This window comes from Salvia splendens, chromosome 11, assembly GCF_004379255.2.
Source record: "Salvia splendens isolate huo1 chromosome 11, SspV2, whole genome shotgun sequence".
In the NCBI taxonomy this organism is placed as follows: domain Eukaryota; kingdom Viridiplantae; phylum Streptophyta; class Magnoliopsida; order Lamiales; family Lamiaceae; genus Salvia; species Salvia splendens.
In genome coordinates this window covers 7233002-7257541 of record NC_056042.1, presented here as the reverse complement: position 1 = coordinate 7257541, position 24540 = coordinate 7233002, and the positions used below count along the sequence as shown (strand labels likewise).

The 24540-nt window shown below is 41.9% G+C and overlaps 4 protein-coding genes across 5 annotated transcripts; 3 read left to right on the top strand and 1 right to left on the bottom strand.

Annotated features, from left to right (window-relative positions):
• The first annotated feature begins 1563 nt into the window (after positions 1 to 1563).
• On the top strand, positions 1564 to 3855 carry LOC121754361 (pentatricopeptide repeat-containing protein At1g50270-like). Its single transcript, XM_042149738.1, has 4 exons — positions 1564 to 1592; positions 1951 to 2153; positions 2188 to 3140; positions 3184 to 3855. The coding sequence occupies exons 1-4, from the start codon at positions 1564 to 1566 to the stop codon at positions 3853 to 3855; spliced, it is 1857 nt and encodes a 618-aa protein (XP_042005672.1).
• A 313-nt stretch (positions 3856 to 4168) lies between these two features.
• On the top strand, positions 4169 to 7379 carry LOC121755907 (glutamate-1-semialdehyde 2,1-aminomutase, chloroplastic-like). The gene is made up of 4 exons (XM_042151351.1): positions 4169 to 4305; positions 4528 to 4788; positions 5569 to 5742; positions 6170 to 7379. Exons 1-4 carry the CDS (start codon positions 4288 to 4290, stop codon positions 7235 to 7237), a joined length of 1521 nt encoding a protein of 506 aa, XP_042007285.1. The 5' UTR covers positions 4169 to 4287; the 3' UTR covers positions 7238 to 7379.
• A 210-nt stretch (positions 7380 to 7589) lies between these two features.
• LOC121756195 (integrator complex subunit 7-like) lies at positions 7590 to 13134 on the bottom strand. 2 transcript variants are annotated; one of them, XM_042151680.1, is made up of 7 exons: positions 12994 to 13134; positions 12489 to 12922; positions 12050 to 12235; positions 11666 to 11773; positions 11099 to 11302; positions 9136 to 11025; positions 7590 to 8170 (listed from the first exon to the last, which is right to left on the bottom strand). In XM_042151680.1, the coding sequence occupies exons 1-6, from the start codon at positions 13067 to 13069 to the stop codon at positions 10702 to 10704; spliced, it is 1332 nt and encodes a 443-aa protein (XP_042007614.1). In that variant the 5' UTR covers positions 13070 to 13134; the 3' UTR covers positions 7590 to 8170; positions 9136 to 10701. The 2 variants fall into 2 exon arrangements, with proteins under 2 accessions (XP_042007614.1, XP_042007615.1); XM_042151681.1 differs by having other exon boundaries at positions 12489 to 12888; positions 12994 to 13126.
• A 6105-nt stretch (positions 13135 to 19239) lies between these two features.
• Positions 19240 to 24298, top strand: LOC121754360 (large ribosomal RNA subunit accumulation protein YCED homolog 2, chloroplastic-like). The gene is made up of 8 exons (XM_042149736.1): positions 19240 to 19340; positions 22408 to 22522; positions 22661 to 22834; positions 22927 to 23016; positions 23107 to 23202; positions 23579 to 23659; positions 23801 to 23846; positions 23982 to 24298. Exons 1-8 carry the CDS (start codon positions 19240 to 19242, stop codon positions 24062 to 24064), a joined length of 786 nt encoding a protein of 261 aa, XP_042005670.1. The 3' UTR covers positions 24065 to 24298.
• Positions 24299 to 24540: the final 242 nt, after the last annotated feature.

The following is a 24540-nucleotide window of genomic DNA, read 5'->3' as shown; positions in this document are numbered from 1 at the left end:
ATATTCCAGTGGCTTTGCTGATGTGTGTTTCCCAATTGCATATGGCAATTTCTTGCTTTTAGCCAATATGCATTCTTCACAGGATCTGATGCCATCCTTAGCTACATCACCTTCAAATGCAATCAGGTTTCTCTTGGCCAATTCTTTCAATCCATCAAGCCCCAAATGGCCAAGTCTGTGGTGCCAGTTTATCAATCTCAATTTCACTACAGCATTCACTTGATCTACATCCATTGCCTTGGCCCTGAGATAGTATAAATTGATGACTCTCTCAGCAACCATAAGAATATCAGCCCCTCTCAGAACCTTGATGAGACCATCAGCCAGAATTGATGTGAATCCCTTTCTTTCTAGCATTCCTAGAGATATGAGATTTCTCTTGGTAGAAGGAATGTACCTGACTTCAGATAAGATCCTCTGAGTCCCATCCTCCATCAACAATCTGACACTTCCTATCCCCTTTACTTGGCACACTTGGTTATTTCCCAGTAGAACAGAACCAGTAGAGTCTTGAAGGTCCATGAGCCATCTTTTCTTGGAGGTCATGTGGAAACTACAGCCTGAGTCCATCACCCATACATCAGGCGCCTCATCCTCCATAACATTCATCACCTGGGCAACCTCCACCTCTTGAGTAACGTCTGCGGTGTCAGGAGCTTTATCCTCCTCAGCTTGCTTCTTCTTAAAAGAATAACAGTTTCTTTTAATGTGTCCAGGTTTCTTGCAATAGTAGCAGGTTCTTGATTCCTTTTCTTCAGCAGGTTTTTCCTTCCAAAGCTTCCATTTCTTCTGGGATTTCTTCTTCCCATTCTTCTTTGGATCAAACTTGACATTCAAGCTCTCGCTGGCCTGATCAATGGCTTTATCTGCCACCCTCTGAACTTCCTTCATCTTCAATGCGGAATGAACTTCCTCATAAGTGATTTTGGAATCTCTCCCGAGTAATATTGCATCCTTGAATTGTTCGAAACTCTTAGGAAGAGAATTCAGCAACATCAACGCTTTGTCCTCATCCTTAATGGTTTCCTCTACATTTTCAAGATCATCAACATACTTTGCGAATTCCTCAAGCTGTTCCCCAATACCCCTTGATTCAGAGAACTTGAAAGTGAACAATTTCTGCTTGAGGAGGAGTCTATTTGTGAGAGACTTAGTCATGTATATTGACTGCAATCTCTTCCAAACGCCAGCCGCGGTCTCCTCCTTAGAGACCTCCCTCAATACCCTATCACTTAAACTGAGAATCAAAGTGCTATAGGCCTTATCATGAAGATCTTGAGCCTTAGCATCGCCTTTAATCGCGTCTGCATCAGCCTCCCCGTTCAAAACATCCCATAGGCCCTGTTGCATTAACACCGCCTTCATTTTGAGTCGCCTTAACCCAAAATCATTCCTTCCTGTAAACTTCTCCATATCAAACCTTGCGGTTGTCATCTTGTGGGCAAGATCCTTCCCACAGACGGCGCCAATTTGTTAAAACCGAATAGATGCAACCAAATAACGCAGAGAAACCAGAATCGCAAACCAAAAGTTGCAAACTCAAGAAATAACAGAAACTTAGCGATGAAGACGATGACACAGGGAGTTACGTGGTTCGGCTCTTCGAACCTACGTCCACGGGAGAATCACGATGCACTTTATTCAAATCACAAGGAATTACAATCACTCAACGCTCCAATACACTCTAGAAATGATAGCTATACATTTTCATCTATGAACTCTCGTCACACTATGAAACTCTCTACCAAAACTTCACAAAGATAGTGCACCTTTTCACAAGAAAACTGTTGAGTTGTTATTATTCTTGAAAACCGCAGCTCAAACCCTTTAATCCAGCTCGGCTTCATTCTAACTGAAATAGCTGTTAGTTACCGTTATAACTAATCTTTCAAGCTTCGACTTTCTGAATTTGCAATTAAGTCCTCCAACTTTATTTTGCTTTCAATTCAGTATCCACAATACAACAGCTGCCCCCAATTTCAAGAATTTGAATTTTGCAGTGCGTTACTTGTCGCAGAAATTCCTTCCCAGAGGAAACAATTCCTCGCCGGAATTCTTCAAACTGCAGCAAATCCACTCTCTCCTCATCGTCTCCGGCTTCTCCGACCACTCTTCACTCGTCACACCTCTCCTCCTTCACTGCATATCCCTCCCTTCCTCCCCCCGCGCTTACGTCCTCTCCATCCTCTTCCTTCCCCCGCGCCTACGTCCTCTCCATCCTCAACCAGATTCGCCGCCCCGATGTCTCCACCTACAACGCCCTCTTCAGAGCCTTCACCTCCGACCCAAACACCGCCATTCTCATCTACGCTAAGATGCACCGCGAAGGCGTCTCCCCCAACAAGCACACCTTCCCTCTCCTCCTCAAGTCCAAAACCCACATCCCTTTCCAGATCTTCGCGCACTCGATCAAGTTCGGTTTCGCCTCTGATCACTTCTTCCTCAACACTTTGCTAAGCGTCTCTGCGAAATGTGGGTTCATCGAGAGTGCTCGCAAAGTGTTCGACGAAATGCCGCAGCGAGATGTCGTCGGTTACACAGCGTTGATGGATGGGTATGTTAGGACTGGTCGAGCTCGAGAAGCTCTGAACCTCTTTCTAGAGATGAGAGCGTCGGGTGTCGCGGTGGATGAGGTAGCAGTTGTCAGTGCCTTTTCTGCAGCCGGAATATTGTGCTGCGTTTGGCTGGGGCGGTGGATACACGGGTTTTATGTCGAATCGGGGAGAGTGGTGCGAGATGTTTATGTCTCCACAGCTCGTGTTAACATGTATTTGAAATGCGGTTGCTGTGACGGTGCAATGAGAGCTTTTCTTGATATGCCTTACAGAAACTCTGTTTCTTGGAATGCTTTGCTAGCTGGCTTCGTGCAGTTGAATAAATTTAAGGATGTGTTGCTTCTTTTCGATGCAATGCTGCTTGAAAAGGTCGAACCTAACGAAGCTACATTAGCAACCGCGCTCAAAGCTTCTGCTCATCTGGGCTCATTGGAGAAGGGAATGTGGCTCGAGAGCTACATAGGCACGCGGAAACTGGAGCTAACCTCAGTGCTCGGGACTGCTCTGATCGACATGTACGCAAAGTACGGGTGCGTGGAGGAGGCGTTTCGTGTCTTTGAGATGACATGCGTGAAGGACGTGTACCCATGGACGGCCTTGATACACGGGGTGGCAATGAACGGGGACGCCATGGACGGCCTTGATACACGGGGTGGCAATGAACGGGGACGCCATGGACGCCCTGAGTCTCTTCTCTGAGATGTTAAGCAGCGGGGTGAGACCTAACGAGGTCACATTTATCGCGGTGCTGAGCGCTTGCTCTCACGGGGGGCTTGTGTCGGAGGGGAGAGAGGTGTTTGAAGCGATGGAGCGCGACTATGGGGTGCGGCCTGGTGTTGATCACTACGGGTGCATGGTCGATATGCTTGGGCGGGCGGGGCGGTTGAGGGAGACGGTGGAGGGGATGGCGGAGGAGAGTGAGGAGGTGTGGGGTGCTCTGCTCGGAGCGTGTGTGATTCATGGGGATGTGGAGATGGGGAGATATGTCGGGGATCGGGTGATTGAGCTGCAGCTGTATCGTGGTGGGAGATATGATGCGTTGGCGAATTTGTATGGGAGAAGTGGTGATGGAGAAGGGGCAGGTGGTGTGAGGAGGAGGAGGAGGAGGATGAAGGAAGGTGGAGTGGAGAAGGCTCCTGGATGTAGTTGGATTGAGTCTGATGGGGAATTCCATCACTTTCTTGTCTTTGATACATCACATATTGCATCACAAGCTGTGTATACCACCTTGGACAACCTTACTCCTCACATGGAGGGGGAGGATCTCTCTTTTCTTATGGATCCTATTTTCCATAGTTAGCATAATTTTTAATTTTTAGATATTCAAATTAAAATACTGATTTTTTTGAAAAGTTTGAGGAACTGTCTACAGCAGTGATTACTACTCCCTCCGTCCCGCACTAGTTACTTGCACTCTTTCCATTTTTAGTAAAAAATTTCACCTACAGCCGTCATTTTTGACTTTCCTATACACTCATTCCTTAATCTCCGAGTAGCCCGGGACGGAGGGAGTATTATCTATCTGTAAGCTACACAAGAACGAAGTAGGTGCCTCAAATTCATTGATGCCTCAAAATTGAAGACGCTTTAGAGCTGGATTTCCAGATTTGATATTTGTATTTTACTACACTCAATATTTTCATCTAAATTAGAGTATGTTATTCAAGAAAGTGGTAATTTTAAATGAGATGGAGAGGAGGGAGTGATTGGATCATTGAATCAGAAATACTGGATGCGAATTCTGCATCATGTAAGTTTATGAATCTTGATTAGAAGATAAGTGAATTCGAACCAATTAGAGAGCATTGAATTATAAAATTCGATCTTGACTTGATCAAAGCAGTCGTATTTTTGGAAAATCAAATTTAAAAAATCAATCTTTTTCTTTTTAGAAAATTGAATTAAAAAAAATCGATCTTTTGCAACGACGAATGCAGAAGTAATTTTATCGGAATTGCTTATCTTCTTGCAGCACAAGACAATACATCAACAACTGCAGATAAATCGTTCTCCTCCCCCTCTCCTCTCCTACCAACCAAGCATCGCCTCCACCAAAATGGCGGCTGCAATTACCGGTCTAGCTGTCTCCTCTCCCTCATTATTGACTCAAGCTGTCGTCTCCGACCGCCGCTTCAGGAGGCGCTCTGCCTCCGTTGTTCGGATGACTTTGGTTGGGGAGGAGAAGAAAACTTACACTCTCACCAAATCCGAAGAGGCTTTCAAGGCTGCCAAGGTAATATTACCATCAATTGATTAACTAATTCTCTAGTCTGATGCGCTAGCAATTTCGCCTTGTTGCTGGACTGGATTCGTAATACCCTTCATTTTGGTGCCTTAGAGTTTAAAGTGTTGAATTTCCTAATTTATAATGCTATTTGCGGTAGTTCTAGGAGGTTTAATTTTCACTACTGTGTGAGGGTAATGTGGCTGTCGGATGATCATAGGTTAGAGCCCAAAAAGCTTGTTACTTTGAGGATTTTATGATTTTATTTGTTTGGATTAATCTCGACGATCCAAAATAATCAAAAGCTTGTTACTTTGAGGATTTTATGATTTTATTTGTTCAAAGTAATCGTGTTGAACAATTTTCTAGCAATCCTTCCTAATCCAACAAAGTAGACAAGGCTGTTTTCTCAAAGAAAGGAAGAAAGTTAACAAAGTGTTGTGTATTGGAATGGATTTTATTGATGATAATGCTAGGGCTATGAGGATCAGAATCATCAGATAGTTGTTTGGTAGTATAGGATACAGTACCACCATTTTTCTTCACCGGTATTACTATGGAGCAGTGGATAAAAGTATGCTGAATTTGATGACAACAAATACTTATGGACCTTTAATTTATTAGTATTACTCGTGCTATATGCTCATGTATCTGCATTCGTGCCCCGAACATGTGTGTATCAGAGAGGGAGTTTGCATTTTGTTATTTCTCTTGAGATATTTTCTATCTTCATGGCTTGGAGGTTTATGGAAAAATTTTGTAATTTTATCATTTTCTGATTGTTGACAGGAATTGATGCCTGGAGGTGTGAATTCTCCTGTACGTGCTTTCAAATCAGTTGGGGGTCAACCAATTATTATTGATTCTGTCAAGGGCTCTCATATGTGGGATATTGATGGAAATGAGTACATTGACTACGTTGGATCATGGGGGCCAGCCATTATTGGTCATGCGGATGATGAGGTCCGTCACTTGCATCTATATTTGCCTAGTTGACATCATATTGGCCGGAACTTTTACATGTATGGAACATTTGGGATGATATGTTTGAAACATAAATCGATCTCCTATGGAAGAAAGTGTTTCCCTTCTCTTAATTTGCAGAAAGAGTGCTCTTAATTTCAAGGTCTCATAAGATGTGCATCAAAAGATAGTGGTTGTGATTAATCTACCTCTCCCAAAATAATGTCTATGTTTGATTTGAGAAAAGAAGTTGTGGATAAGGTGGTTTAGGGAACTTTTTTCGGCACAGAAAAGTTAGAATTTTGTGTTTGTTAAATGGTCTGGATATAATTTTTGTCTTTGTGCATGTGTATTGCAGTACTAACTATTTATGTGTCTGCCCCTTAATGCTCTGAACTAAAAGTTCTTGTATGTTGACAACCTGAAGGTACTTGCTGCCTTGGCTGAAACAATGAAGAAAGGAACCAGCTTTGGTGCACCCTGTCTTCTAGAAAATGTTCTGGCAGAAATGGTAATCTCGGCTGTTCCAAGTATTGAAATGGTTCGCTTTGTCAACTCCGGCACGGAAGCCTGCATGGGTGTTCTTCGATTGGCTCGTGCTTTTACTGGCCGTGAAAAGATCATTAAGTTTGAAGGCTGTTACCACGGCCATGCTGATCCATTCCTTGTCAAGGCTGGAAGTGGAGTTGCAACTTTGGGGCTTCCAGATTCCCCTGGAGTTCCCAAGGCAGCTACCTATACGACACTGACATCCCCTTATAACGACATTTCTACTGTTGAAAGCCTTTTCGAGGCAAACAAAGGAGAAATTGCAGCTATTATCCTTGAACCTGTAGTAGGGAATGCTGGTTTCATTCCACCAACACCTGAGTTCCTCAGTTTCATCCGCAAGGTTACCAAGGACAACGGTGCTCTGCTCATTTTTGACGAAGTTATGACTGGTTTCCGTCTATCTTATGGCGGTGCTCAGGAGTATTTTGGAATGACTCCTGATTTGACAACTCTTGGAAAGATTATTGGTGGCGGTCTGCCAGTTGGTGCATACGGAGGAAGGAGGGAGATAATGGAGCTGGTTGCTCCAGCTGGACCGATGTACCAAGCTGGCACACTAAGTGGAAACCCATTGGCAATGACTGCCGGGATTCACACGCTTAAGAGGCTAAAACAACCAGGTACGTACGAATACTTGAACAAGATCACTGGTGAGCTTGTACAAGGCTTTGTGGATGCTGGGAAGAAAGCTGGTCATGCAATAAGCGGCGGATATATAAATGGAATGTTTGGTTTCTTCTTCACCGATGGCCCAGTTTACAATTTTGAGGATGCAAAGAAAAGCGACACTGCAAAATTTGGCAAGTTCTACCGAGCAATGCTGGAGGAAGGCGTATATTTCGCACCTTCCCAATTCGAGGCTGGTTTTACGAGCTTAGCGCATACTCATGAGGATATTCAACAGACGATCGCTGCAGCTGACAAGGTTTTTAAGACGCTTTAGGTCTCTCTTATTTAATGGTGTTTGTAGCATGCTTTTGTAATGTAGAATTTTGGTGTGTGGAGAGTTAAGTGGAGTTCAGATTGTAGATGTTCAATAACTAAAGCCTGTACCATTTATGTCCTCACTTCTGCTTGGTGGATCTCAGTTCAGCACTTGGCATAATTTTTAGATTTTGTTCTCTTTTTGTTTTTGTCTTCGTTTTAGCAAAGTAATTCCTAGACTAACAAAAAATAACTTTATACTAATACATAAATGAAAATTTCCCCATGCAATCCAAACGACGTGGTTTCGCAACAAAATATGTGCAAAACACAACTATACTATGATGTCTTTTCGACATAATGCAGACAAGTGAAGAACCGAACATCATCTTTTACTAACACTCATTACACAGTCGTTACAACCTTAAAAATGATTGATGGGCCAGCATTCACAGGAAGGAGGCTCCGGTAAGAACCTTCACTATCAACATAGCCACTATGCCACATGATTTTGTAAGATCCTACAGTTAAAATAGAGATATCGAGAAAGCAAGTAGAGAAACCTTGGCCACGCTCATTAAGTTCAAAACGCACATATTCAGTTACCATAAAACGATCATTGTCCAGTCTTCTGTGGTGCCCTTCGGTCTCCACAGAGCCAGTGGCGTATCTGAACAGCTTCTTATTCAACTCCATTGTATTGTCCATCTCATCTTCCTCCTTCCTCAGTTGGGATTGCCATTCAGAATATCTAATATTAGTTGTTACCAAAGAATGGGGTTTACAACCAAGAATGCAGTACACTTTGTTTGATAGACTTGGCAGACCAGTTTTCATGTTTTTCATTTGAAAGTTCAAATTCAGAGAAAGAGAGGACCCTAACAAAATGGACGATCCATCTAAAACTTGCCCGTCTCCGTTCATGACAAAGAGCTCAGAGGAAATAGCAGACCTGAAAGGTGCATCAACATTCATTTAAGAAAATATGAGATAGTAAAATACCAAGTGAAATACACAAGTCTGTCACTGGAATGCAGAAAGAGTGTTTCAATATTGTCACAAGCCTCAACATAACAAAAGAGTTTCAAATCCAGGAAACCAGAAAAGAGTCGACAACACATGCTAAAGATAAGGGTAAATCAAGAAAGTCATTCACACCAAGGTTGAGATTTGAGAATTAAAGAGGTCAAGAAATCAACAAAGCAGCTTAGTGAAAAGGTTAATCAAGAAAAATGATGGAAATTGCATATTCATCATGCATAGGCTCCAAAATTCTCCCAATTTTGACGATAATTAGCCATCACAGATAGAAAATGCTTACCATAAGAGACTGAAATTAATAAAAAGATAAGAATTTGAAGCCAATTATTTACTTACCCAACTTCCAACATGTCATCTTTAGCATGTATAAGTTGGTATTTCTGGTGCTTGATGGCTTTAAAGACATGTTATTTAAGAAGGGATAACAGTCATTTAAATCACAAACGTTGGCCAAATTCTGGTCAGTTGGAAAACAGAATAAATTATGAAGTTTCAAATGTACTCAATTGTCCCATCCGTGTACAAAACATCTTTGGTGATGCTCAAAACAGCATTGCTAATTAAAAAAGGAAAATAAAGGAAATGAAAAGAAATGAAAAAAATAATTATTTTGATGAAACAACATCATTTCAAACATTATTAAAAGGCATTGTTTTGTATACACATTTGAGAAAGCATGTATCTTTGGGATTTAATATTATGTTTTCAAACGTTATGAGAGTGACCCAAATTCGACCAAACTTCGTGATTTAAATGGATATTATCCCTATTACGAAATTAATAGTAGTTCATAATAAAAATAAGAATGTATCCTCAAAATCATATTAGAAAAAAGAATATCTGGAGAGCCAATTAGAAAAGATCCATTATACATACCTCACTTTAAAGAAGTGATGAGGAGTGTGGAAAGGAACTAACATCAAATTTGAGATAACATTCCTTAGCACTTCTGAACCCCTACTAATAATTTGATGCAACGCATCAGCATCTCGTTCCCTCCTGGCTGCCTCCTTGAACAATTTAAAAACCTCCCGAACAGAATATTCACAAAGTTTGTGTAAGATTACTGTCTCATAAGAACAAGTTTGAGTAATAAACCTTGATGAATAACACCTGTTACAGTTGCGGAAGGGCTTCAGAAGGAATAGGAGATTTTCCCTAGTCTTGCGACCTATATGCTTAAATCGCCCAAGAAGATCTTCAATGAGCAAGGCATGCAAAGTCTCATCTAGGTATCTAGATTTAGAAACTTTATAAATTTCCGAAGAACACCAGTCTGGAACTAGAAAAGCAAAACCAGCAGTAAAGGCCATAACTGAGCAATTCAATGCAAGTGTAGAAACACTCATTACACTTTGTCTGTCCATACCCATGAAAGATGTCAAAAGCATATCAGATTCTTCAGCCAATTTCTTCATATGGCATGATGCCTCCATAACAGAGTTAATGAAGGAGCCAAGTTTCAAAGAAGTTTCGGGCAAAAGAAGAGTACCTCTATCTAACACTCTACCATACCAGTGCCACCCTGGATAGATGAAACTGAATCAAGTAACTGCATCATATCAGCAACTTTTTTCAAAACCTTTGCTCTAAGGGTCAAAAACCATCTTTGGAAACTGAATATATGGCCCATATCAGGGGCTCGAAGAATTTCTTCAGCACAAAGAATTGTATCATAACCATTAAGAAGAATTTCCCTATACTTGTAACTTTGGGTCCTCAATGCACTGACACCCATTTCACGTAAACCACTTCCACCTGGGATGATACATGTGCCTTGGCCAGATAAAAAGAACAGCTGAATCTGTTTTTCTGAGGTAGAGAACCAAGACAGAGATTTTAACCAGCTGCAACAGGAAGAAGATTTAACTGCTTTCATAAGCTGCTCAAATATGAAAGCAGCAGTGGACCATGCACCCTGACAGGCAGCATTTTTTCCAGCCTTATAAGCACACCAGTAATTATTTCCTTCTAAAATCTCATTTGCACAACCCAAGGTAGATTTATCAAACTCAAGAATGGAAGAAGCACAGGACAAACTAGAGCTCTTACAAGGTGACAACAAGTCCTCTGTCAAATTCTTCATGCAGATAAAGGCAGAATGTAAGTGCAATAATAGAAAGTTCATCAGCCTAGTGTAGCTACCTATATAGCTACAATGGCATACAATTTCTACTTGAAGTTTCAATGCATCCAAATCCAAGTTGTGGCTTGTTTCAGTACCTGTATATTCAAGGTTTTCCAAACAAATAGCCATGATTTTTGACATAGTGAGAATGATATTTGATTCAACCAGTGTTTTGCCATTGCTAACATACACTGTCATATGGGGATTTGACAAGACTGTTTTCTCTGATTCTTTGTCGATCATCTTCATCAAATTACATACAAATAAACATGCACTATTGAGTACTAGGCAATGAAGCTTTGGGCATTTCTCAATCAGAATAAAGTTTTCAGCAAGCTTTTAACCTCAAACTCCACAGCAAAGTCAGCCATATTATTACCAATTAATGGTGTCACGAGAGATATGACTTGATCTAGGATGAAAGAGATCACCTGGGATGCCAGAGTACAACCTGATCCACCTGACCACATATCTTGTCTTCCCAAAACTTTTCCTGAAAGATCTGCTAGAACATTAACAGCGAAAACTCTGTTTGATTGCACTGATGATTTTAGCATATTTTTAACGACCACAAACAGCTTCTGGAAAAGCTCAGGAATCTCCATGCACGGAATAATGGAGAAATTGATCAGAAGGATCTGCAAAATATGATGATGTGAGGGACTCTATGAATATACTGAGGCCATATTTTAGTAATGCAGCAAACAATACCTTATATAAAAGTCTTAGAGATTCAAGCTGCAGTGTCGGTTGAAGTTCAGATCTGTGTAGGATGCCGAATACCCTATGGACTGTGCTTGCATTTGAAGGAACAATACAAACTTCTCTTGCTAATAAAAGGCGGAAGCATCTCAAAGATGTCACTTGCATGCGCAAAGATCTATCTTCACTTTGAAACAGTGTAAGCAATTCAAACTACAACAAGAAATAAGAAATTACAAACTCAAATAAGCAAGATACTAATATATAGAAGCAAATAAGATTACTGACTAATAGTGTTATTGTATATCAAATTTGTACAACCAGTTTAATAAATCCCGCCCGTACATTGGGTTGAGTATAATTGAATATTGATATCCAGTTATCCACCCCTCCACAGATTATAAATTGTGCCAATAAATCATTTCTGTACATTGAGCTTAGTCTCTTTTCTTGAAGACAAGTTTGAATTCATTTATAGGCTGTGAAAGGAAGAAAAAATAGAAATTGACATCCAGATATTCAAAAAACTATAGGCAATTGATTGATAAGATACATCCAAGTCATATGAAAAGGCACCTGAGTAGGAACTAGAAGCATCCAACGAGAAGCAATTTTGGAAAGTGAGATTAGCATGGTAGCTGAGAAGTCATCTTCTGAAGAATCCATGAGAAGCTTCAAACCTAACTATAAGAAGTATATTTAGAAGTTGAAAACTTGCAATGCAATATAAAAGTGAGCTCTAAATACAAACACATAATATCTCAAAAACATGCACAAACTGTACGTAGTTATGCCCATGTAAAACGAAAAGTGATAGCTCCACATAGGATTTCACACTTCTTTCTTAGTTAATTTATGTTTAAGTTGTCCTCAACATGCTTAGATATGTGAGAAAAATAAATCCATGTCACAGCGTAAAGATCAACTAATGCATCTAATAGAGGTGGGAAGATGTTGAACCTTGTATGCATTCTCTGCAATTGAAAACGAACACCACAGTTTGGCGAATGCACGTCCAGCAGCTAACTTTATGTCTTCTGAACTCTCCTGTGACGAGACTGTTGTCCTAAGCATCTCCAAGAAAACAACTGCAAAGTCATCTGACGTCTCAGACAAGCAGCCTGCAGCAAAATAAGCAGCCTTCACCTGCAGAAAGCAGCAAAAAGTTTTGTAAACTATAGAAAAAAAATTAAGATAATCTGGAACAATTTTTGTAACATTATCAGTCACTATATGCACCCACCTCAGATAGTTATACATTAAATGAGCAACAAAAACAAGGAATCATTTTACAAACAAAATCAATAAATGAGAAGTTCCTACATACAGAACTAAATTGTAACTACTTCGCATAAAAGCTAAAATCCCTCAGATAATACATAATGCTTCATCAGCATACCTCAAGCACATCACCAGTAACCAAACTTGACAGCACAATATACCGCACATCCGGACAATCCTTTGCGAAATAAGCCCAGCAACCAAACAGCCGCAAAGAGAGTGCTCTTTCCTCAGTATCCCCTTCATCAAACACTTCCTTCACTCTGGTCAACAACTCCAATTGATTCTCAAACATTTCCTTGCTAAAAATGCCCTCAGCATCTCTATTTCCCCTCCTCTTAATTTTCATAAAAATTCTAACTACGCATTCTTTAGTGTGTTTGTCCCCTGAACTAAACGCATCGGCCAGACACAGTAATATAGCATTGAGGAACAGCTTATCCTCTTCCGGGAATAAGCCGAACATCGTGTGCTCTGCAAACGTCAGCTTTGGATCCTTGTTCCACCGCTGAAGCCGCCTGCCGATTTCTTGTAAGGCATCAATTGATTTTCCTAAACCATAAGAAATGAATCAATTTTGCAGAGAATTAATTTATAAATGTATGTGAAGTTGGTGGAGTTACCTGGTATATCTGAACGAAGGTCTTTTTGGAGCTGAATGCTCCAGTCCATGGCACAAGCTGCTGGGGTTCGCTCCATACTAAAGCGTGTGATTTTGAGTTAGTGATGAACACTAATTATATGATAAAATGGTCGCCCTCGCCCTCGCCCTCAAATATTTCTAGCTTTGATAAACCATGATTTTATACAGAAGTGTCGCTACCGCCTACCGCCCACTCCGTGCGACTAATTTCTCCTTATCTAGGCGTAAAAATGTCACGTCCGCTACCTATATTTACCTCCGATGAGCTAGTGTTAAGGACTCACTCCTCAACGATGATCGGCGGCTCGATGGCTCGGCGATCCCAGATTTTTCCGGCGTCCCGTGAAGAGGGATCGGCGGGGATGCTAGCGGCGGCTGTGCGCGGAGGCTCTCCGTCGGGCAGCGGCAAGCTAGGATTATAGGAAGAACTCGTTCTTTGTGGGCAAAATTATATGTAAATTTTATTGATGAATGAATTAATGAACATAGCCCTATTTATAGACTAAGGACCCTAGGGTGGTTCGACTTCTAATCCTAACGCATCTCGGGAAAGAACCACAAAGAAAACCCGAAATAAATATTTAACAAAAATAACTAATTACCAAAAATAAAAGATAAAAAAAAGAAATTAATACTCCTAATTACTTCGGGACGTAATCCCCGAACAAATCGGGCGGACGTCGGTTCCTCTTCGCCTTGGTCGTCGCGATCGACGTGTGCATGTCTTTCTCCCCCGACGGTGCGGCGCTTGGCGTTGGTTCCACTGCTGTCGCCGGCGTCGCCGTCGGTGTTTGCCTTCCCGCGGCTGCCTCTGATGTGGGGTTCGTATCAACTCCCCCCTCCTTAGCGACCTCCTTGTCCTCAAGGAGCACATTTGGAAATTTCCGCTGCACCAGTTCAAGAGGCTCCCACGTAGGCGAATCGGTGCCATCGGACCAGCGAACCAACACATGCTCCACGGGTCTATCGTCGTGCCATAAAACCTGTTTATCCAATACCCGAACCGGATAAACCACCGGCATGTCCCCACAGAACTCCGTCGGCAGTACTAACCCGGCGGTGCCGTCTGCCACGAATTCGCGAATGAGGCTTACGTGGAAGACGTTGTGAATCCTACTCCCTTCCGGTAGCCGCAAGCGATACGCGACCGGTCCAACACGTTCCAACACCTCAAATGGCCCGTAGTAACGTCGTGCTAGTTTGGCTGACTGAGGACGAGCCACCGAATGCTGCCTATAAGGTTGGAGTTTCAAAAGAACCAAGTCACCCACTTCGAATTCCACATGGCGACGGTGTTTGTTGGCTGACTCGCGCATACGCTGCTGGGCGCGCTCTAAATTCCGCCGTAACTCCACCAACAGCTCCCCTCGTTGGCGGATCAACTCCGCCGCTTCTGGAGGCGTTGCCCGTGAAGGGGCCGCATAAACCAAGTTTGGCGGCTCCCGTCCATAGAGCGCTTTATAGGGAGACATTCCCAAGCCCGCATGATGAAAACAATTGAGAGCAAGCTCAGCCCACGGGAGGAAATTCGCCCATTTGGATGGTCGATCGGCCGTGAACGCGCGCAAGTACTGTTCCAATCCCCTATTTCGCACTTCCGTCTGACCGTCCGACTGGGGGTGGTACGCCGTTGAGAAATTCAATTTCGTGCCACTAAGCCGCATTAACTCCTTCCAACACAGGTTTAAGAAAACTGAATCCCTGTCGGAGACCAAGGTCTTTGGAAAACCGTGGTGGCGCACGACTGTATTGATGAACAGTTGAGCCACGCGTAAAGCATCAAACCTCGTTGGCAACGGAGCAAAATGTGCGTATTTTGACAAGCGGTCTACAACCACCATTATTACCGTGTAGCCCCGCGAATGAGGTAAGCCTGTAATAAAGTCCATGGAGACGTCTTCCCATACTTGGGACGGAATTGGCAGGGGCTGTAGCAACCCGGCCGGCTTTTGGGTCGAGTATTTCGTCGTCTGGCACACGATGCATGCTTCCACAAACCTCTTAACTTCTCTCTTCATGTTGGGCCAGTAAAATTCGGCAGTCACGCGGCGCAACGTACGCTCGAACCCTGGGTGACCCGCCGATTGCGAGCAATGATATTCCGTCAGAATCGGCATCCTTGCTGACGACCGTGAGCTCACAAATAAGCGCCGGTTGTAGTATACCAGGCCGTCTACTAAGGTCAAATGAGGTGGGGCCCGACCTTCCTTGATGTCGCCCACGATCTCACGCATTTCTGGGGACGTCGCGGTTTCCCGCCGAAGTAACTCTAGCAGCTGCGGAATAGGGTGTGCCGCGGCTGCAAGGAGTTCGCCGTTGCGCGCTGCTCCTGGCTCGTTGTCGGCGTCCGGGGGCGCTACTGCGTGCGTGCCGTCGGAAGGCTCGTCTGCCTCGCGCCGTGACAGTGCGTCGGCTGCGCGGTTCGTGATTCCCTTCTTATACTCGATAACGAACTTATACCCCATGAGCTTACGCACATATAGCTGTTGCTCCGGCGTCTGCACTATCTGCTGGAGTAGTTCTTTTAAACTCTTTTGATCACTCCTAATAATGAACTCCCTTCCCAGGAGATACTGACGCCATTTATGTACCGCCTCGACAATCGCGTATAATTCTTTGTGATAAGTAGACGCGACTCGGCGGCGAGGCCCAAGTTTCTTGCTAAAGAAGGCAATCGGGTGAGTTTCCTGTAGTAATACCGCGCCAATGCCCGTATCCGAGGCGTCCGTCTCGATGCAGAAGGTCTTCTCAAAATCAGGCAGACGAAGTACCGGGGCTGTTGTCATGGCTCCCTTCAGATCCAAGAAACTAGAGTCCGCCTCCGGGGTCCATACAAATGCGTCTTTTTTCAACATATCGGTCAATGGTGACGCAATCAGTGCGTATCCTGCCACGAAACGGCGGTAATACCCGGTGAGCCCCAAGAACCCCCGGAGTTGCTTAACATTCTTTGGCTTCGGCCAGGCTGTCATCGCACTAATTTTATTGGGGTCGGCCATAAGAGAACCGTTACTGATCAAGTGTCCTAGATATTCAACGGTGGGACTGCAGAAGGAGCACTTGGGCAATTTGACGAAGAAACTATTTTGTTGTAAAACTCTCAATACGGCGGCCAAATGTTCCTCATGATCTTCCAGCGTCGGACTATAGACCAGTATGTCATCGAAGAAAACAATGACGAACCTTCTTAACATCGGCTGGAAAATTGCGTTCATTGCTGCCTGAAAGGTCGACGGGGCATTTGTTAATCCAAAAGGCATTACCAAGAACTCGAAATGGCCGTCATGTGTGCGAAAGGCCGTTTTGAATACATCGTCCTCTTGCATCCTGATCTGATGGTATCCTGACCGCAAATCTAGTTTCGTAAACACCCTGGCCTTTCCCAATTCATCAAACAGCTCATCCGCCGTGGGTATTGGAAAATGGTCCGGTACAGTGGCCGTGTTCAGCGCACGATAATCAATGCAGAAGCGAAAAGATCCATCTTTCTTACGGATCAGTAGCACTGGGGAAGAGAATGGACTGTTGCTTCTCTGAATAATCCCCTGATCCAACATATCCTTGACCTGGCGCTCTATCTCGTTTTTTTGAAAATAGGGGTAGCGGTAAGGCCTGACATTGATCGGTTTTGTGCCCGGCAGCAGATGTATGCGGTGATCATAAGGGCGCGATGGTGGCATCCCGGCCGGCATGCTAAAAACCGGCCTGTAAGACTCTAGAACCGCAGCTATGGGTGGCGCCAGATCCGCCGGGAATTCCTCTCGGTTCTCGGGCGGGGTAGTGGTTGGTTCCGGATCCAAGAGCATGATCTCATATACCTCCAAACCTCCTGAAGGGGACATCATAGCAGCCAGTGAGGCGCCATCTATCTTGCGGGCGGGTGGCGTAACCCCCGTCAACTTAATACGGTTCTCCCCGTGCATGAATTCCAATGTCTTTCCCGCAAAATCTGCGGTCACTTTCCCCAACGATTCCAGCCAGTCCATTCCTAGGATCACATCTGGCCCGTGAATAGGCAGAATATGGAGATCCACCATAAAAACCGTGCCCTGCACCTCCAATTTAGTCTGTCTGGAGACGTGTGTGCAAAGAAGGGCCGCCCCGTTACCCACAATCACCTTGAATGGTCGAATAGGCGACAGCGGCAAGTGCAATGATTCTGCAACCTTCGGGTGGAGAAAATCCCGGTCGCTCCCTGTGTCAATTAATACACACACCTCACGATCGTGTATAACCCCCACGACCTTAATCGGTCGCGATCGACGACCCCCATCCATTGCGTGAACATGTGACACGTCTGTTGGTACCGTCTCCTCTCCCGATAAGCCATCCGCCTCCTCATCCTCCTCTGCCTCGTCCTCGGCGTAGCATAGTAGTCTTTGTTTGCACACATGTCCGACGATCCACTTTTCGGGGCAATAGTAACACAAACCCAAACGGGCGCGCTCCGTCTTTTCGGCCTGGGATACCCGAATGGCGCCGGGTCGCAGCCTTTCCCCACCGCGGCTGACTGGGCCCGCCGTCTGGCCTGCCGTGGTCGAGCCCGCTCCTGACGTTGGGCCTACCGAGGTAATAGGTTGGCCTCGGCCCTCACGGTTCTGCCAAGGCCGACGTTGTGGCGCTGAAAGGGCCGGCTGAGGCCCGCGCTCATACGGAACATCTGTCCACTCCAAAACCAAGGCCATTGCGGCTGATAGGGACCCTGGTCTGTGCAGCCTCACGCGTTCCTGGACGTCCGGCTTGAGGCCCGCCACAAACAAAGTGAACAATTCTGATTCCGGGACCCCTTGGACCCGATTCAAGTATTTTTCGAACGTATTGTGATATTCCAACAGTGGTCCTGTTTGCGTGAGTTTTGCCAATAGACCAAAATAATTCTGAGAGCTTCTTCTATCGAAGCGATGGCGAACATCCTCCAGAAAGTCGTCCCACGTGACGAACTCATTGTTTGTACAATAATTAAATACCCATTCTGCCGCCGGCTGGTCAAATAACATCACGGCATAATGTAATCGTTGGGCTTCGGGCATCATAAGGTGATTGAAGTAATATTGGACTCTAGAAATCCAGTTTGTCGCATCTGACCCGTCGAATCGCGGGGGATCCATCCTTACCCCTTGCTGCCTGTCGAAACCTTGGCCACCCCCCTGATATCTCTGTGGAGGGTCCCAACATGTTGGCGGTCGACTAAAAGAATGATCGAACCCCCCAGATGATTGCCTCGGATTGCGGTTGCCTTGTGTTGTCCATTCGGGCCCATTACGACCGATTGCATCGCGTCGTGCCCTAGCGTCCTGCGGACCCTCGTAAAAACCCCAATTAGGGTTGCATCCGCCAGCGGCCCGATCGCCCGATCTTATGCGACGCGTCTCGTCGTACCCCCAGTCACCTCCGACTCCAAAACCTGAAGGTTGGTCCGTCTCCCGTGACCAAGAATGGTCAAGATTGTCGACACGACGGGCTGGATCCTCTCTCTCCGTCTCGAATTTACCCAATCTCTCCAATCTCTCCAATCTTTCCAATACAAGATCTAGGGTTGCGGGGGTGGTTTCCTCCATTCTCGGCTCCTCTGGTTGGCGACTCTCGCCGTCACCGTCGTCCCCATGTGGACCCCGAAACCCGCCATTCTCGCGGCGGTTTGCTCGCGGCTGCCTCCCCCCGAATCGCGTTGCCGGATAGGCGTCGGGGCGGCCGGAGTTCCAAACGGCTTTGCCGTTGTTGTGATTATAGTTGTTGTTCTCAAAACGTGGCATGAGTACTGGATGAAAGCACCAGATGTTAAGGACTCACTCCTCAACGATGATCGGCGGCTCGATGGCTCGGCGATCCCAGATTTTTCCGGCGTCCCGTGAAGAGGGATCGGCGGGGATGCTAGCGGCGGCTGTGCGCGGAGGCTCTCCGTCGGGCAGCGGCAAGCTAGGATTATAGGAAGAACTCGTTCTTTGTGGGCAAAATTATATGTAAATTTTATTGATGAATGAATTAATGAACATAGCCCTATTTATAGACTAAGGACCCTAGGGTGGTTCGACTTCTAATCCTAACGCATCTCGGGAAAGAACCACAAAGAAAACCCGAAATAAATATTTAACAAAAATAACTAATTACCAAAAATAAAAGATAAAAAAAAGAAATTAATACTCCTAATTACTTCGGGACGTAATCCCCGAACAAATCGGGCGGACGTCGGTTCCTCTTCGCCTTGGTCGTCGCGATCGACGTGTGCATGTCTTTCTCCCCCGACGGTGCGGCGCTTGGCGTTGGTTCCACTGCTGTCGCCGGCGTCGCCGTCGGTGTTTGCCTTCCCGCGGCTGCCTCTGATGTGGGGTTCGTATCAGCTAGTAATATATATTCCGCCCCATCCGTTTTCAAATCATGGATCTGCCACTGAGACTATCGAATACATCGAACGTTGAACGTTGAATTATGTAGTGACAAAATCGAGATTTTGATATAGAGCCCAAGCCACTTTTAACGGTTACGGGTATTTTTCAGTTTCGGGAGTCTAAAATATGCAAATAATAAGATTGAAACATTTAGATAAGTGATAGACATGCAATGCATGGTTTATAAGGTTAGAAACAATAAAGAAGTCGAAAGAGCAGTCAATATTGAAAAAGCAGACAAAAATAACTATTAGTATTAATAAACAACCATGCGTCGCAGCACCAAATCAAGTTACTATGTATGTCTTCTTTTCTATCAATTCATAATTTCTATCAATGGTCGGAAATCCAACGATATTATTTCCATAATTCTTACAACGATATTTAATTAAAGAATTCAACGATGAGATTTAATGTAGCTAAAGAAATAATAAAATCAAAAAAATATTTTTTTAAATAAATAGCAGAGTTTTAAAATGAAATTTTATCAACATTATATTATATTTTTGTAGTGTTTATTATTATTAATGTTTATATCAACTACATAACTTGTTTAATAAAATTGTAAACAAAATTATTTCTCTTATTGTGTACGTATTTTCACTACCAATCTGTTATTATGACTCTCAATAGATCCATTCGATATTTGTTTTACGGTGAAGACCCACCTATATTGTATTTTCCTTATAGCAATTGGCACTTTTTCCAAGTACTATTCCGAGCCAACGCCTCTATTTCCTTTTTCATTTGATCTCAAAGCTTCTTCCACGTACTTGGATATTGCTCTAGAGGAGGGCCCTATGTGGTGTGGAGAATTGCCCTTGCCTTGATGTAGTTGACTAGTTGTGAAACATAGAAGACATATATAGCCTATGAGTATCGTGGTTTGCCACTTCGATTGTCCCCATTGGTGGACTTCTCCTAGAGAAAGGGATAAATTAGTCGGAAAAGATTGTAACTTGCGTTGATGCCACATGAAATGAAATCATGAAATGCATAGATAATGTTATAGCTTTGGCTAAAGGTTGCAGTGTTAATCTTAAAGTGTTTCTTATCTAAAAAATTACTAGCACTAGTGGGGTACAACACCAGATATAATCTAAATTGAGTTAAATTTTTTTATCTCCATCTACTAAAGATTAGTACACTACTAGAAAAATTGCTTCTCACTACACTTTTTTTTATAACACTTTATAAAAAGTGACAGCATAGATGTACTATCTACACACTAGCTTTTCACTGCACTTTATAATATATTATTACTGCACTTTAACATAAAAAGTGTCATCATAGATGTACTATCTACACACTACCTCTTACTACAGGTACCCGGTGCTGCACTTCATCAAGTGCCATTATAGATGAAGTGTCAGCATAGTAATTTTCTAGTGGCAATTTTAAGTGTCATTATAAGCCAATTTTCTAGTAGTGGTATTCCATTTATTAGTCCTTGTATCGAACATTGGACATACGTCAATTAATCATACGTTACTTTTATTGATCAAAGATGTACGAGTTTTCGCAATTCAATAAACATGATATTTTGGATAATAGTAATTATTGACTAGATGATGCTAGTTTTGTTATTACACTGAATCGTATGACTGTGTGATTTGATAATATCTCTAATAAGTGTTTGAAAAAATAATTTATTTAGTAAAACTGGTCAGTTAGAATTTATTTTATGAATAATAAATAAGATTCTAAATAAGAATTTTTAGAAATAATATTAATTTAATTCACAATTTGATAGCAGATCGAGATTAATGAATAGATATTGATGTTTTAGACATGATAAACATAATAAACCGTATTTACAGAACGTGTGCTAAGGTTACATGGCGCTCCCTAGTAGCCGGTGATGCCCACTTGCCTCTGCGAATAGGCGTCGGTTCGGCCATTTAATTAAATTTTTATTTTTTTTAAAGCGGGAAAAAATTAAAATTAATAAAATTTTCCCCTTTTCAAATATTACTGTTTTATTACTATTTTTTTTCTTTATTATTCAATTCATCCCTAGTAGCCGGTGACGCCCACTTGGCCTCTGCGAGTGGGCGTCGGTTCGGCCATTTAATTAAATTTTTTTTAAAGCGGGAAAAAATTAAAATTAATAAAATTTCCCCTTTTTCAAGTATTACTGTTTTATTACTATTTTTTTCTTTATTATTCAATTCATCCCAAAATCATCTATAAATATCTCATTCATAACATACTAATTTTTTCACACTACAAAACTACTTTTATCACTCATTTTTCCCTCTAAAAAATTTCATTTGCATTTAGAGTACATTTTAATTATAATTTTAAATTATACTATAGTTTTTTAAGTTTTAGGAATTGTAATGTACTTTTCAATTTTTTAATTAAGTTTTATTAACAAAATATTTTTTTATTGATTGCATTTAAATTGTATAAATGAAATAGTAGGACCCATGAATAAACAAATAGTGAAGGCAAGAGATGGTAAGGGATGCATGGTTGCATGTGTTGTCTCTTAAGTAAGGGATGCGATAAAAAGTGGAATGGTGCTCCTATACCATTATAATTGTGGATGCCCTTAATACCAAAAAAAAGATAATACGCTCAAAAATAGGAAAATACTACCATCTTTGTAGCTTTTGCTGCAAAAAGATTAACGAGGGTAAAAAAATGTTTGTGAAAATTGAGAATTTTTTTTCCAATTTTATGCTACGTTTAAGTCTATGTTACACACATTATGGCATGTTGATTTGGAGCATGACTAGAAAGACTTAGCTTGTAGTAGAAATATCACACTAAAATTTAGTACTACGATTTTACGGAGTCATGGAAAATATCATACCAGTAGTATTTTTTTCCCAAAGTAGAGGGTGTTTCTCACTTAAAATTTATACTCCCAAACTATATTTATAAACTTCATTAAGCAGTATTCCATATAAATGGAGGCTTTAGTGCCACCGAGGCTGCAGGAAGATAAGGTTATGAAAGTTGGGTTGTTAGAGAGAGAAAGAGAGTTGAGATGGTTGTAGTTGGATTTCTTCATTTTCACCAAACATAATCAACAGATTTTCATCTGATAATCCCAAACTCATCTCCGCCTCAAGAGCTTCTACCAATTCCGCCAGAAGAAATGAATTTCCAACGGTATGAATATGATTAATTAATTCCTTTTCTCGCATTTATAATTCCCCAAATCTGCATCTGCATCTGCATCTGCATCTTCTTCGTTAATAATTCACATATACTGCTCCGAATTAGCTGTTTGTAAATGTAAATGTGCAGAAGAAGAAGAGTAAGCCTCGTTTAATCGCGATATCAACGGCGGAAGCAAAATGGCATGGAAATTGGAATTCAGAGTATTTATTTTCCCTGCGAGACTTACAACTGCTTGATCTTTCAGATGATGATGTTGTCCACAAAGATACTAATGTTTCCATAAACCTTTCCGTTCAAAAGGTAATGCATACGTATTGAATCGGATTAATTAATCATGTTGCATAATATTTAATGGAAATGACAAGATTTTTTATGTGATTATTGTGGCATAGCATGCTGGTTTTGGGCTATCAGTGGAAGGAATGATCACCACATCATTCACCAGAAAATGTTGCAATTGCTGCTCTCCATACCTCAGAGATGTATCATCTCTTTCTCTCACACACATTCACACACACATTCACACACTTGAAAGATTTCGATTGTTAAGTGTTAATTATAATGGATGACAGATTAACGCCACATTTAAAGTGTGGATTCTTCCATCAACGAGAACAATTAGGGACTCGTCTAATCAACTTCCTGATATTGGCGGAGATGATCCTTCCGTAAGTTTTCCATTACTTATTTAGTACTAGTAGTACTCCTATATAATATTTGCTATCAATACCAAACTAATTTTAAATGCAAAAGGCCGAACCAAAATACGGATTTTATTATTATAAGATAAAATGAAGTTCATTATTAGTTTTATTCTCAGTAGTTCATTATAGAAAATTCATATTTTTAAAATACGCAAATGACCTCCGTGTTTTAAAAATTCAATTTTTTTTATAATGAACTAAAACACACTAATAATGATCTTCGTGTTATCTTATAATGAACTCCATGTTCTGGTTTTGTGTTTAACATATAAAACCAGTTTCAATCCTGTGGACTATGTATATATGTGAATAAATAAATGCATTTCGATTGTATTTACAGGTTATTTATGTGAGACCCGGATATGAAGCTGATCTGGATTCTTTAATACAAGACACAGTTCGACTTGCCACTTCAGTTAAAGTAATTTATAAAGCTAAATACAAAGAGTAACATAGAATTTAATTCTTGTATATATGATGTCGACAAACTAGTAGTAATAATTTGTACAACGATTTTTGTTTGAAGTGAATGTAACTTGGACAATATGTTCTATTTTTACAGGAAACTTGCTCGGAAACTTGCGAGAAAGCCGAACCCAAATTACACCGTAAGTACTTTTCAGAATCACACTTTGTAGTTTATATCCCCTAAAAATTGCTAGCTAGCAAAGTAATGCTTTTAAGGTTAATTTCATATATCCAGATTGATATTAATAATATGACATCATGAAATACCATATCAGATATAGGTGCAATGAATGCACCTTCGATCGATCGAAGGTGGAACAAGCTTTTGGAATTGAAGAAGAGGCACGAACTCATATAGATTTGATGAATATGCAATATGGCAAAGTTGGAGATGTAATTGGCATGTATAATGTTCATGTTTATAATTAGTCATACGATAATTTGTACATAAAATAACTTACCATTGGCAGTAGACTTTTCTATATTTTTTATTCTTAGTAGTAATATATTAGTAGAATATTAAAATCAATTTACATAGAAACATATTTATTCATAAACAAATATATATGTATATTTTGTCTCTTCCCACTCATTCTCACTGTTGTTCATGTTCTTTGTTGTTGCCGTTGCTGCCCATGTTCGTTCATTTATAGTTGTGCTGCCACTTATATTCCTCTGTTCAGTCGTGCCTCTTTCTCTCCAATCTTGATTGATGGGAAAATATATAACCAGCATAGATGTTTGTGCTTTCCAACTTACCTCGACTTACTTATACTCGGTTTCGTTCTCTGCCGCAGGTCGTTGTCGTCGTTTCCATTGTTCAACAATCATCAA

Coding starts and splice junctions, on each gene's coding strand:
- LOC121754361 (XM_042149738.1), top strand. CDS start 1,564: ATGAAGACGATGACACAGGGAGTTACGTG. Junction 2,154..2,187: donor CCTTCACTGCATATCCCTCC/CTTCCTCCCCCC, acceptor CCTCTCCATCCT/CTTCCTTCCCCCGCGCCTAC. Junction 3,141..3,183: donor CATGCGTGAAGGACGTGTAC/CCATGGACGGCC, acceptor TGAACGGGGACG/CCATGGACGGCCTTGATACA.
- LOC121755907 (XM_042151351.1), top strand. Junction 4,789..5,568: donor AGGCTTTCAAGGCTGCCAAG/GTAATATTACCA, acceptor GATTGTTGACAG/GAATTGATGCCTGGAGGTGT. Junction 5,743..6,169: donor TTGGTCATGCGGATGATGAG/GTCCGTCACTTG, acceptor GACAACCTGAAG/GTACTTGCTGCCTTGGCTGA.
- LOC121756195 (XM_042151680.1), bottom strand. CDS start 13,069: ATGGAGCGAACCCCAGCAGCTTGTGCCATGGACTGGAGCATTCAGCTC. Junction 12,923..12,993: donor CCTTCGTTCAGATATACCAG/GTAACTCCACCA, acceptor CTTATGGTTTAG/GAAAATCAATTGATGCCTTA. Junction 12,236..12,488: donor TTACTGGTGATGTGCTTGAG/GTATGCTGATGA, acceptor TGCTTTCTGCAG/GTGAAGGCTGCTTATTTTGC.
- LOC121754360 (XM_042149736.1), top strand. CDS start 19,240: ATGTCTTTCTCCCCCGACGGTGCGGCGCTTGGCGTTGGTTCCACTGCT. Junction 19,341..22,407: donor GCGGCTGCCTCTGATGTGGG/GTTCGTATCAGC, acceptor AGATGGTTGTAG/TTGGATTTCTTCATTTTCAC. Junction 22,523..22,660: donor GAAGAAATGAATTTCCAACG/GTATGAATATGA, acceptor GTAAATGTGCAG/AAGAAGAAGAGTAAGCCTCG.